Raw genomic sequence first — 14,643 nt, 5'->3', positions numbered from 1 at the left:
GATAAAATTACTGTGTAACTTGATAATTAGGGATTTGTGGAAATATAAGGTAAAACGGCGTATAATAAATTCTTTCTCTAGATCTCGCATTGATAGAACATAGAAGTATTATGCATAAGATTGTCTTTTATATTACTTGTGCACAAGGTTGTCAAACTCGCGATTCCAGTGTCGACTCGATTAGGGGTGCACAAACTCGTATCGTAAATTCGTATCGTAAACTCGTATGAGTTTACAGATAATCCAAAAAAGAGTTATAAAATGTCAAATAATATATATTTGATCATAACTTCATAAGAACAATCACTATTTCACATATCTAATAAAAAAGCATAAACATAGTTATCAATAACATGTTTTCACATATAAAAAAAGACTAAACATGAAAATTTAACATGAAAGGATATGAAATTTTCAAAATTTATGTTTCAACATCAAGTTACAAAATGATAAATTTAAAATTTCATACAAAAATAGTCCAATAGATACACCAAATAAGCTTTCATTGTTCAAATTTGATAAAAGGAAACATCAAACAAAGATTTCCTTTGTTTATCGAGTTTACCGAGTTTGACCGAGTTGACTCGCGAGTTTACCGAGTTGACTCGCGAGTTTACAAGGGGGGCCCGATTTTAAGCTGATTCAATACGGAATTGAAATAATAGTTCGTAAACTCGTAAACTCGCTGAGTTGACTCTCGATTTTGACAACCTTGCTTGTGCATCCTATTCATTTTTCGATGTATTAGAGTGATATTGAGTTATTATGATTAGTAAAGTAGGGAGTTAGAAATTTCATATTAGGAGAGACGAAAGTGTATGCTTACGTTGGAGGGAGAGACGACCGTGTCGTTGCCTTTATTAGTTTCTCATTTCTATACTCCTACACCTAATGGCGGAGCCACTTGTTAGCCTATCCGGGCTTTAATCCGAGGGGCCTGACGATATTGAGGAGGAAGAACATACGTGAGAGAGAGGGGTAGATGGAAAAGAGATTAGCTCGGGGATTTTTTTTCAATCAACTTGGGGTCATCACCCCTGCCTCTCCGTAGAGTTGAATCTCACTAATAATGCTTAAACTTGTTTGTTTATTTTATCAAATTAATTTATTGTTCATTTAGTTAATAAAAAAACTCAATTTAAAAAAAAACTAGCGATATATATGGTGATTCTCAGTTAATTATATTAAATGATTGAAAATTTGAACTAAAGTGTCAGTGTCATTGATCTTTGATCCAGGTTAACCAGATTGATCATGCTCGAGTTGAAATTTTGCTATTTAATTAATATGTTAAGTTGGTTGAGTGAAAAGTCAAGTGGATTAAGATTGACTGAAATATCTTATAAGAGATAAAAAGTTTAAGTGGATTATGGTAGACTAGATACTTTGTGATCAGAAGTCCAAGTGACTTACGGTTGACAAGACACTTGGTGATCGAAAGTCTAACAGGAAGTTGTTTCTTTGATTGGGATTTGGGTAGGCGTGCTTTCTCATAGATCTAAATGAAAAAGTACTTTTTTTCTAATAGATCTATGATCTGTTTTGGGTTTTCTTGTGTCTCTTGTTCGACATTGGTTTTTGGGATTTCTACTAAAGCCCTAGTTTTTCAGGCATGCTTTTTAAGGTCGATGTCACCCCAATACTCAAGTTTGTAATAATCTAAGATGCACTATATCAACAGTGGGTGTATAGAGAAATGCAAATTCAGTCAAACTTGAGATTTTGAAGTTACTGCTGTCTTTGGTTTTTAAAGAGATTTTCTGTTTCAGTTAAATCATTCGTCATTGCCAATCCCATCATTTTCATATGCTTATTGGAACTAACAGTGGCCCCTCTTCACCACTAATGATTACAAAGATATATGATCCATATGCATAACATAGTCACTTTAAGATAGACATCTCAAAATTAAAGACCAAAACTAGGAGTCCCATTTGAGAAGAATGGAATGTGAACAGTTTGATTCAGCTTGCTTAATGCATGTTTGCATCATAAATAATTGAATTAAGACTCATGCTAGATATAACTTGGTGTTTGAGTCTAGTTGATGACTATAAAGGAGGCCTAGTGTTGGATTGGTCAGATCGAGAATAACTAGAAAAACACAACATATCCTGAGTCATGTGGCTTTTGACTCATAAAAGAGTAATATGATATCACAATGCTAGTTAATGGTACAAATAAGGTAATTAGGGAGTTCTGAGAGTGACACATGGGTCACCATCATCATCACCACCACCACCACCATGACAGAATCAACCTATATGAGAATCCCTTCTTGTTCTGCTGCTGCTGCCCATGCTTGCTTGTGATTTTTAGATGTTCCATATGAGAATCCCTTTTTGTTTTGCTGCTGCTGCCCATGCTTGATTGTGATTTTTAGATGTTTGATAAAGTTTTTCAGCTACTGTGTTTTGAAGGAAAAAAGGGAAAATTTATTGGGTGTTGAGTATTCAAAGTATATATGCTTGAATAAAATATGATACTTCTTTGTATAAGATGATTAGTTCCATGCTTAACAATACTGTGATATTCTTGATGCTCTCTTTCAGTTAGGATGAGTTCGATCTCTATGGCCTTGAGATGTTGGATGAACTTGACCTGTGCTGAAGTTTCTTTGTTGTTGTGCTTTGACAAAACCAAAAACCAAAAAAGAAGTCTTGAGTGTTATGCACATGAAAATATGTAGTACTTGTTTATCACACGATTAGTTTTCAAAAAGCAATTTCATCCTGATCCTTGCTTGTTCTGGGATAAAGCTTGTTGATTTGTCTGAAATAAAATAGCTTGTTTATGTTTTATGCTTAGAGAATGATCAGTGGAATGCAATAATTTTTGAAAGTGTTACCTCTTAATTTATGAGGTATGTTTGTCTTTGCAGGCTAAAAATGCCCAAATACTACACCATTAATACACCGAAATGCAGATGTGGACGAATGGCAAAAATCATCACCTCATGGACTGATGATAACCTAGGCAGGAGATTTGTCATATGTTCACTATTTGAGGTAGGAAAAAGTTAACATTATTTGCCACTTTCTTTTGTGCAAAACTTGGGCATTTAATCTCATAAATAACTTGGAATCGCAGAGTGAAGGCGGGTGTGATTTTTGGGCATGGGCTGATGATGAGATGTGTAGTAGATCAACACAAGTAATACCGAGATTGTTAAGAAGAATAACCAAGTTGGAGGTTGATGCTAGAAGTGCAGAGAATGTAATGAAAGAGTTGGAGGCTGATGCCAGAAGTGTAGAGAATACTATGAAGGAGTTGCAAACCCAAAATTGCAAGTTACTCTTTGAATTGGATAAAACAAAGAGAAGAATTAGACAAATACTTGTGGTGATGATGTGTTGGATAATTTGGGTTGTCACACACATTGCTTTCTCTTCAGATGAAGAAAACTGAGTTCAATTTTTGTATTTCACAAATTTGGAGATGGGGTTATAATTGTTAGTCATGATATCAAACCAGTCAGTTTCATAGAGTTTTTGTGTTGTTTCTTAGATTTCTACTTATAATGTAAAACCAGTTGTAAGTAATGGAACATTGGAGGCTACTTTCAGTCCTGATGGAATGTATGTTATATCAGGTAATATCCTAGTGCTAATGCAATGCCAATCCTTTCAAGTTAAATTTGGTCTCTGTTTATCCTTGCATAAGAATTGGCTCGACTACCATCTGTTATCAGATTCGAACGACAGTTGAAAACAATTGACAGGTTGGGACTTAAAATCCTTTGTTTCCTGAAACTTTCTTCCTATTGATGTTTGTAGATGTCCATCAGCATCCCAAATTGCAAAAGGCTTCTCAACAAGTTTGCAAAGCTATCTAAATCATTGAGAAAGTGATAGAAAAATGAAAATGTTGAAGGCTGTTATTGTTGACTCTGGATTCTGCGGTTATCTACTAATTTTGTCTGATAGTTACACAATCAATCAGATACAGCTTGAGCAAGAGCTCATAAAATGACACTCTTCAATGTCTCAAGTAGGCCAATTGCCTTGATTCCCTGTGCTATCTCGTGAGTAGCTGTTAGATGCGTCCTTCCTGATCTTAGCATGAACAGATTTTGGACATCTTCGATGAGAAGGAATTGGATCAAAAGCATCGACTGTGAGGGAATGGTCTCTTGCAAGACTAAGGGCTTAGCAAGAATAAGGAAGAATGCACGACTGTTCATTCATATATAATTGTATTTTTTTTTCACTGAAAGATGTTCATTTCTAATATGCAAGTAAGCAATGCATGTTACTGAAAGATGTTTATTATTTGTTTAAAAATATTATATGATTGTAAAATATTAATTATACATGAAAAAATGGATTATTCATTATATCTGGAAGAAGACATATTATGTTGTCCACGCTGCCACGGAAGAAGGCAATCTCTGTTAACTTCCTTGCTGCAGTGTCAGCTTCTTCAACTTTCATAATTGCAACAGCATCCTGAAGACAAATATAAGCAATGCGTCACTGTAAAATTTGGATCAAACATGCACTGTGACAACAAAATGTGGCTATTTTCTCCAATTCAGTCTGTTATATCTGATATAATACTCATCAAAGAAGACGGTGTGAAATTATATATCTAACCTCATTTGTCACCACATCCCAAAGACCATCACTGGCCAAAACTAGATATTCCAATTCTCCATCCACCACTTGTTCTTGAGAATATGTTAATGTAGATATGACATCTCTATACATCTTAGATTATTACAAACTTGAGTATTGGGGTGACATCGACCTTAAAAAGCATGCCTAAAAAACTAGGGCTTTATAGTAGAAACCCTAAAACCAATGTTGAACAAGAGACACAAGATGACATCGACCTTAAAAAACATGCTCTGAAAAACTAGGGCTTTAGTAGAAACCCCCAAAACCAATGTCGAACAAGAGACACAAGAAAACCCAAAACAGATCATAGATCTATTAGAGAAAAAGGTACTTTTTCATTTAGATCTACGAGAAAGCACGCCTATCCAAATCCCAATCAAAACATTCCTACCCCAATCAAAAGCAGAACTGAGATTGAAACCATGGTTTTAGTAGCAGAAGATGATTATAGAAAAAGGGATCATCTATACCTTGTGGGAATCAAACTCTTTTTCCTGATTCAAAGAGATGTTGTGGCGTGGACTGCGGCGGCGGAGGAAGAAGGAAAAGGTTCGAGGAGGAAGAAGGAAAAAGGTTTCGGCGGCAATCGCGTTCGAGGAGGAAGAAGGAAAAAGGTTTCGGCGGTCGCGTTCGAGGAGGAAAAGGGAAAAAGGTTTCGACGGGCGGAGGAAAAAGGGTTTCTCCTCATCCTAATTTTGTTCGACAGAAAAAGCCATGTGGCATGGTATACGTGGACTGCCATGTCATTCATGCTGCGTTTCATGCTAAAAAAAATGATAAATGCCAGTCAGTCTCATGGACTCAATCCCTGGGGGTGGCCGGTCCGGTCCCACGGAAGTTTCCCACCGACCACCAGGGTAAATCGGGAAGTGCATACGGTGGCCAATCCAGATGCCCAACATCCTTTGATTGCGTTCCCCATTTGGAAGAAAATTCTTGCAAATACGCTGTAGCTGGGGATCGAACCGCGGGTCCCTGGATCACAACTGGATGTCCTACCGTTGCACCATTGCCCCGGGAACAGAAATGATAAATCTCAGTCAGTCTCATGGACTCAATCCCTGAGGTGGCTGGTCCAGTCCTACGGAGTTTTCCACCGACCACCAGGGTAAATCGGGAAGCGCATACGGCGGCCAATCCAGATGCCCAGCATCCTTTGATTGCGTTCTCCATTTGGAAGAAAATTTTTACAAATACGCCGTAACTGGGGATCGAACCGTGGGTCCTTGGGTTACAACTAGGATGTCCTACCGTTGCACCATTGCCCCGGGGACCGTTTCATGCCAAGAATTCATGCTGCGTATCATTTCTCCTTTTATTAATATCCAAATAAGACATTACATTTTTTATATTTATCAAATCACACACTTCGTTCTAAAAAATCCCTCCTACTTATCCGACCCCCAAAGCCATTGAATTACATTTAACATTTTAAAAAATAGAATACATTTTATAAGATTTTAAAAGTATTATTTCTCTCATGAATAAAGTTAATTTTTTTAAAATCTCATAAGTTAAACATGAGATGAAATCGAGATTGGAGGGTTGTTACAGAATTAAATATAATGACCTTAGCTACATTCGAATCAATCCAAACTAGAACCAATATATTCTTAAAAGTCTCTCGAGTCTCACCATATCCTTCAACTTTAATTTCACACCCTAGATAGATTATTGTGAGTTTTTAAAATTTATACGACTTTGAGTAAATTTGATACAAATTCACTATTAGATTTAGACATCATATTCACTTAATAACAATACTAATATATTCTTAGAACTTTTCTAACTCTGACCATGTCATAAATTTTAAAATCTAGACATTGTATGACATCAGTGAATTTTAGCCAAAATTTACAAATGACTTTAGCTACATCCAAATTAACCCAAACCAAGATCAATAGGAGCCCCTTAAGTTCTCACTATTCCCTTTAAGATTTTACACCCTAGACTGTTGTGAGTTTCTAAAATTCATATAATTTTGACTAATTTTGGCACAAACTCACGGTTAGACTTAGACATATCATAATCACTCAACAATAACACAAATATATTCTTGAGACTCTCCTGACTCTGACCACACCTAAAATTTTAAAATCTAGACATTATATGACTATTAGTGAATTTTGATTAAAATTCAATGATGACTTTAATTACATCTAAAACAATCCAAATCATGACCAATGCACTTTTAGGAACCTTCTTTTGTCATATCACACTCTTGTACCTTAATTTCACAACATAATAGTACGAATGTGTTTCTGGGATTCCCTTGACTCTGACCGTGCTTAAAATTTCAAAATCTAAATATTGTAAGGTGATTAATGAGTTTTGATCAAAACTTACTAATGATTTTAGGGATATCAGAATCAACCCAAACTAAAGATCAATATACTCATGGGAACTTCTTGAGTTTCATCATATCTTAAATCTTAATTTCACAGCCTAGATAACATATTGTAGGTTTCTGAAATTTAAATTGTTTTATGTAATTTTGGCATAAATTTACTATTAAATTTAAGTCTATCATATTTACTCAACAACAGCACAAATCTGTTTCCGAGACTCTCCTAACTTTAACCATATACAAAATTTTAGAATCTGAATATTATATGATCATCAATGAGTTTTGATCAAAATTCACTAATGGTTTTAGGATTATAACAGTCAATCCAAATCAGGACCAATGCATTCCTAAGAGTCTTCTTATCATGCCATCAAATCTTAATTTTACAGCCTAGATAGCATATTATAGATTTAAAAAAAAATTAGATAATTTAGTATAATTTGGGCACAAACTCATTATTAGATTTAGATTTATCATATTCACTTAACAATAGCATGAATGTATTCCTAGGACTCTCCTGACTTTGATCATGTTTAAAATTTTAAATTCTAGACAATATATGATCATTAATGAATTTTGATCAAAATACACTAATGATTGTACAGACTTTTGAATATGAAATTTTAAACATGATGAGACTCAAGAGTTTCTAAGAGTGTATTAGTCATAATTTGAGTTGATTCTAATGTAACTAAAATTATTAGTGAGTTTTGAATAAAACTCACTAATAATCGCACAATGCCCATATTTTAAAATTTTAAACATGGTCAGAATCAAAAAAGTCTTAGAAAAAAAATGGTAAATCCGTTATCTCAACTATCAAGAAAGTTTTAGAAACACTTTGATGATGTTGTTAAGTAAATATCATATGTCTAAGTCCAACAATAAATTTATGTTAAATTTATTCATAATTATATAAAGTTTAAAAACTTACAAGAACTATCTAGAGTGTAAAATCAAAGTTAAAATCAAAGTTGGAGATCATGATAAGACTCAGAAGTCTTCTAGCAATGCATTAATATTGATTTAAGTTGATTTGAAAACTCACTTATGATCTTAAATTTATTAAATTTATCCAAATCAAGATGATTATATTCTTAAATTTCTTCTGAGTGTAATCATACTCTCCAATATTGATTCCACTCCATATTTGATACGCTATAAGGTTTTAAATTTTTTAAAAAATTTTTAAGAAAGAGAAATAACGCTTTTAAAATTTTATAAATTATGTTCTATTTTTAGATATTTTAAATATATTTTGATGGCTCAAACTGATTGGATAAGCATATATACATGTACAGAGTGAAAGATATTTTTGAAAAGAAATATACGAGTTGATAAATATCAAAGTATGATATATGATGTAAATATTAATAAAAATTAAATATGCGGTTAAAAAAAATGATAATCCTAGTCAGTCTCATGGACTCAATCTCTGGGGTGATCGGTTCAGTTATACGGAAGTTTCCCACCGGCCACTAGGGTAAATCGGGAAGCGCACACAGCGGCCAACCCAGACGCCCAGCATCCTTTGATTGAGATCCCCATTTGGAGGAAAATTCCTGCAAATACGCCGTAGCTGGGGATCGAACCATGGGTGCCTGGGTCACAACTTGGATGTCCTACTGCGGCACCATGGCTCCGGGGACTAAATATGCGGTTTAAAAAGATGATAAATCTCAGTCAGTCTCATGGACTCAATCCCTGGGGGTGACCGGTCCGGTCCCATGGAAGTTTCCCACCGACCACCAGGGTAAATCGGGAAGCGCATACGGCGGCCAATCCAGATGCCCAGCATCCGTTGATTGCGTTCCCCATTTGGAAGAAAATTCTTGCAAATACGCCGTAGCTGGGGATCGAACCGTGGGTCCCTGGGTTACAACCCGGATGTCCTACCGTTGCATCATCGCCCCGGGACCTAAATATGCGGTTTTAAGAAATTATCGAAAGTTGTTTTACCGAATATTTTCATCCAAAAGTCATTAATATTCAGATTTATGTTAAACTGACGTCATTACAGTTCTATGGACCTACACGCTTTAATTTGTGAAAACGTTTTTTTAGATCATCAATGTTTTTTGTCAAATGATTGATTATACCAAAATTGAAGCTCTTCGTCCTAAAAAGTAGACGAGGAGAAGAATGTAAAAAAAGTCAGAAATAGTTTTTGAAAAACCGATAAGATTACTACATATATAGGGAAAAAAGAAACGAAACTGTGAACTATTTTTGTCAACAAAAGATAATATTGCTTCAGTTGAGTCCAATTGCTACAAATTTAAACAGAAAAATATCTAGGAAACAATAAAATCAAAGTTGACATAACTTTCAACTAAATTCTAGTTGATTCAATGATTTTAGATTTTGGGGGCTCAAAACACAAAGTATAAATAATATATAAAAAAATGAGGGTGAATGAGAATTTTGATACAGTTTGAGGGCAATGCCAGAGAAATCAAAAACAAAAAAACCAAAAGACAGTGCGAATAATAACACATAATATAGACGGCGACCAATGCTATTCTCCCAGTGAAGACAACCCACTAGCGATCTTCCTTCTTGGTTTATCTATTAAATAAATTTAAAACATAATTTACTTTCAAGTTATTTTCTATAAAAATGAATTTGGTTTAAGATTATCATTTATAACATTGATTATCTATCCAAAATTATTAATAACTTTATTTGATTTAGATTATAATTGATTTCTGAGTAGTAATACAGCATTACTGTCATATTAATAAAACATCAACAATGCATTATAACTTCAGAATATGATATTTTGAAAAAATTTTCTATGATTATCCTTTGATTTTAAAATTAAGTTAATTGAAATATATCGTGAAACTTAATTATCAAATTAATTAATTTAATAAATTTAAATTTAAATACTTATAAATTTAAAAAATATTTATTTTAAATTTATAAAATATTTATTAATTTAATAAATTATTTTATTAAAATAATTATTTTAAATAATTAACAAAATATTTATTTTAGTAAATTATTTTATTAAAACACATATATATTTATTTTAAATTAAAAAATAAAATTAACAAAATAAATTTATTAATTTAGTGAATTATTTTATTAATACATAAATTTATTTTAATTTTTTAAAAATAAAATTAATAAATTAAATTTATTAATTTAATAAATTATTTTATTAAATAATTATTTTAATAAATTATTTTATTAAAATATATATAAATTTGTTTTAAATTTTAAAAATTATAAATAAATTATATTTATTTATTTTATATTATTAATTTATTATCTTCATTAATATTATTAATTTAATTTAATTTATTTTAAAAATTAATTGAATCAAAAATAATATAATAAATATTAAAATAATTATATTTTATTCTCTCTAAATAAATAAGTTGAATTAAATAATATTAGATTATATTTTATATTTCATAATTTTGATTAGATAATCATATAATAAAATTATATATAATAATTTAAATCAAATACACCTTTAAATATTTTATCACTACACTACATTTAAGAGGTAAAGAAACCATTAATAAATACGTAACTGAGTGGAGCAACTAGAAAGAAGCATCCTAAATACTGGAGCATTTTACCAAAATTTTTTTTACAGTGGAATATCATGTTCTACAAATCAGACTCACAAGAGCATATCTGAAAGGTGCAATACTCATTACCAAAATCATTCTGTTGTGCTTGACCAGCAAAACTCATTAAATTCTGCTTGCAATTTGCAAAACAACACACTTACATAGATGAGTGGAGCTACCATAAATGACAACCCTAAATACTGAGTAATTCATAAGTCTAGAAGCGGATATGTCCCGTTGCCCTGAATAACTGAGTCGTTGAGGATCATTTCTTAGCATGAACTTCCTTACTTAGCACATAACAATCTGGCGGGCTGATGTTCGCATAGTAATTGTGTATCGTATCTACAATTTCAAATCCAAATTTCTTATAGAAGGCAATTGCATCTTCGTTATTTGTTTGCACATGCAAGTATATCTTTGAGATATTATTCTTCTTCTCTGACAAATCGAGCACGTGTTTCAACAATTTTGTGCCTGTTTAGAAACAAAATAAGTTGAGCAATGGTCAAGCCTCTACGCTAATCATAATGCTACTGATAGAATCATATATTAGAGCATTCCTTTCACTATAAAAGGCAAAATCTGACAGGACAGTCATTCAACCTTTATACAAATATTCAGAGAACCTCTTCAAATCAACAACATGACCTATTATATTGAAAACTGTAACATGAATAGCTTACGAATATTCTAGAAATTGTTAGAGAAAATTTCAGGCTCCAATTTTTTATGTTCAAGTTTAAAATATGCCATGAGTTTGGAATAGTGTTGATACAGTAACAATCGCTATGGAAATGGTAATGCAGGTCAAGTGCAAATTGATTTCTTCCTTTATTTTTAATTGATTCCATAAGGTACAGATTCAAGAGAAATCTCAATGGATGAGATCCACAATTTAAGAGGTTATTGACTTATTTAAAGACTGCTAATGGATTCTGGAATTAAATAAGTAGAATTGATTAGAAAATGTGATTGTAGACTAAAGGGAAACCATATGAAGAGCTACTTAATATAATTAAAAGAGATTTAAATGACCTTGAATACAACAGATGATACAACCCTATATCAAAATCAATAGCAAAACAAGATTCATGTAGTTGATTCCCATGTAATTATTTATCAATTGGTACTGGACCACTACAATACTTGCTAGCAACTTTCAAAAGCAAGTGATGCACAAAACCAAACGCACAAAAAAAAAAGAGAGATTGAGATGTCCACAACATGAAATAAAAGACGGAAAAATATAATGAACATTTTTAATAAAATAGTGTTCCTAAAACTATAAGAAATTAGATATACAATTGAGACTTACCAATCCCAAGTCCACGGTATGGTGCCAAAACACCCAGGGTCATAATGTAAACAGACATCACTCCATTTTTCTCAAGTCGGCATGCAATTGAACCAACACAGATGTCACTGAAATAAGCTACAGAAGCACAGAAATATAAGAACATCATGTGTCTGTGAACTAGTGAACAGAAAATAGGTTTGATGAGAAGTCTTAGGAGCTCAATCATATTTTTGCTTAATTTCATCTACAAAGCACAGCAATGGGTTAGATACCGGGCAAGAAAATTTGGTCATATGGCCTAACCAAATTGACTCCCCATGTATTGGAATCCAACACCAAACCAGCTGGATTTTTACTGTTTCCAAGTCTAACCACCAAGTTCTGGAATTGTAGTACCTCATAGTGAAGATAGTCAAATGTTTAGCAAGTGAAGGTTCACACAGGTAGCTAGATATTTGGTTGAATTAGACTACCACCACAATTTAACAGATTCTGTGGTATGTTCTCATTAATTCTGGATATGTACATATTTTGTTTTTGCTTATATTGCATTATTTTTATGTGTTAAATAGGCAAAACCGTGATATTTTGGTTTGTATGACATGAAGAGCATGCTACAACGAGATAAAATATTTCTAAAGAAATTTCATTCAAACCTATTATATGTCTAAGATCCAATATTCAAATCATTTCAAAGATTTGCATTACTTAGTCCATGTCAACAAGCAATTGAAAATACATCAATTTTTTTAGATTCAAGTCAAATATGATTTGGAGAAATTCTTTTTTACATTACTTACACTATTTTAGATATGCCCCACCTAAATGTGTCATATTTGTATTATAAATTTTGATCTAGAAATTAAAGAAATAATGTTCCACATATGACTAAATGTGTCAAGGGTCAACAAGAGATGTCCTGCTTATTTATGCATTATAAGTATACTAATAGCAAATGCATAGCTAAAGTTGGTGTATAGACTTTTTGAAATAAACCCCAACTCATACAACCATTCTAAAGAGATCCATATTTATAAATATAATGCATTTCCGATAAATCAGCAAGGCCAAAACAAATTAAATAATTTAAGACCCAAACATCTATTCTTTCTGATTGAGCATCCTTTGATATTAACTCAATCACTTACTATCATGGGCAACTCATTTCACCTTATTAAGCAGGTATATTCATTTCTAAACACAGGTCACTGTAAATGATGTTTGAAAAGTTATTAGAATTTACCCAAACTTCTCCAAAAAACACTTGTCGATACTATTTCTGAAAAAAAAAATACATCTAGCTAAATGTTCTATAAACATGTTGGAATTTCACAAATTTTAGGTGAATAGTTACAGTGTTAGCATAATTTTTTTTTCTTCTCCAATATTTCCATTGGCTCTCAGTAACAAGTAAATAATAAATAAGATCTGTTAAATCATTTTTAGCATAATAAATTTCAATTTAGATGGCATATTGCAAGACAGTACATGCACATGCCAAAATACATTACCATAAAATAGAATAAATTTCAAGATAATCAAACTATAAAGAAGAAACGGGACCATTGCATGAGACAGGCAGTAAATTGCTTCACCAACCAACCATTCAGAATGTGTGTGTATTTGATATTGTGCGTTCACCTTCCAAGCATCTTAGAGATTAGCTGGGCTACCATTCTATTTTAATTTCTAATCAATTATCAGCATTGATTCAGTACTCTCTTATGCATGATTTTCATCTTCCAAGACAACCTAAAGTATCTGATAGTAAGTTATCTCCTATCTCAGTAAAGGAATATTAATATATTAAATCCAACCTACTTCAACGAATCGCACTTTCAGTGTCCTATCAAGATGCGCAGTGGTACGACATAAATTAACGGAAACCCTTCATGCATCTGAACCTATGCATCACTATTGCTCCAATCCACACTCACTCTTTCAGTTGCCAACCCACAAACTTTTAATTTATCCCATCATCTTAAATTCTTAATCTATAAACAACTCTCGCATGCTTTGCAAGAAGTTCTTAGACTCTTCTCTAACCAATCTGATGTTAACATAAAATAATAAATAATAAAAATAAATAGAAATAGAAGATGACGGGATTTCCCTAATCTGCTGCTACAAGCGGTGCGTGTTGATACAGAAATTTCTATTTATTATTGATAGAGGGGATCCCTCTCGTCGCTTCAATTTCATAGCATGCGATAGATTTGAGCGAAAGGAAAGGAATCCTATCGAGGAGTTGAAAGGAAATTAAGAATAAGAATGAAAGGACGAACCGAGCTTGGTGAAATCCGCAGAAGCAATGGCGTCGGTGTAGTATTTCTCGTTGTAGTGGACGGGGAAGAGGACGGTGTTGAGCTTCTTCAACTGCATCACATTCTTGTCGCGGACGCCGTCGAGGGATATCACTGCCGCCATTGCCCTCGCCGCCTTCCGATCGTAAGTAATTGGAACACGGGAAGAGTGACGAGAGGAAGGAAACCCTGTTATCGGTGATCCAAACCCTTTTATAGTTGCGGTGCCAGATCTGGGCCTCTTCAGCCGCTTTACTTTTATGGGATAAAGCCCAAAGACTTGAGCATAATTTTTTCCAAATGTCTTGTAATATTTTATTAGCGTTAAAAAATATATATATATATTAATGTTAAAACAGCTTCTTTTTTTTTCCTTGAACCGCGTAGTTGGTTATGTGGTTTATCTAAATCACATAGATGATTTTGAAATTATTTGAATCGCGTAATCTCCCTCCCGGTCACTTCATCTTTCGAATCAGATTTGCAA

The 14,643-nt window shown here is 32.9% G+C and overlaps 1 protein-coding gene across 1 annotated transcript; it reads right to left on the bottom strand.

The window, feature by feature from the left end:
• Positions 1–10,588: 10,588 nt before the first annotated feature.
• Positions 10,589–14,321, bottom strand: LOC141825380 (uncharacterized). Its single transcript, XM_074712764.1, has 3 exons — positions 14,139–14,321; positions 11,872–11,988; positions 10,589–11,030 (listed from the first exon to the last, which is right to left on the bottom strand). The coding sequence occupies exons 1-3, from the start codon at positions 14,278–14,280 to the stop codon at positions 10,819–10,821; spliced, it is 471 nt and encodes a 156-aa protein (XP_074568865.1). The 5' UTR covers positions 14,281–14,321; the 3' UTR covers positions 10,589–10,818.
• Positions 14,322–14,643: the final 322 nt, after the last annotated feature.

Source organism: Curcuma longa, chromosome 3 (assembly GCF_044706935.1).
Source record: "Curcuma longa cultivar G26 ecotype Majalengka, Jawa Barat chromosome 3, ITB_CL_G26_1.1, whole genome shotgun sequence".
In the NCBI taxonomy this organism is placed as follows: domain Eukaryota; kingdom Viridiplantae; phylum Streptophyta; class Magnoliopsida; order Zingiberales; family Zingiberaceae; genus Curcuma; species Curcuma longa.
Note: the sequence above shows the minus strand (reverse complement) of the source record. Positions and strands in the feature narration are given on the sequence as shown.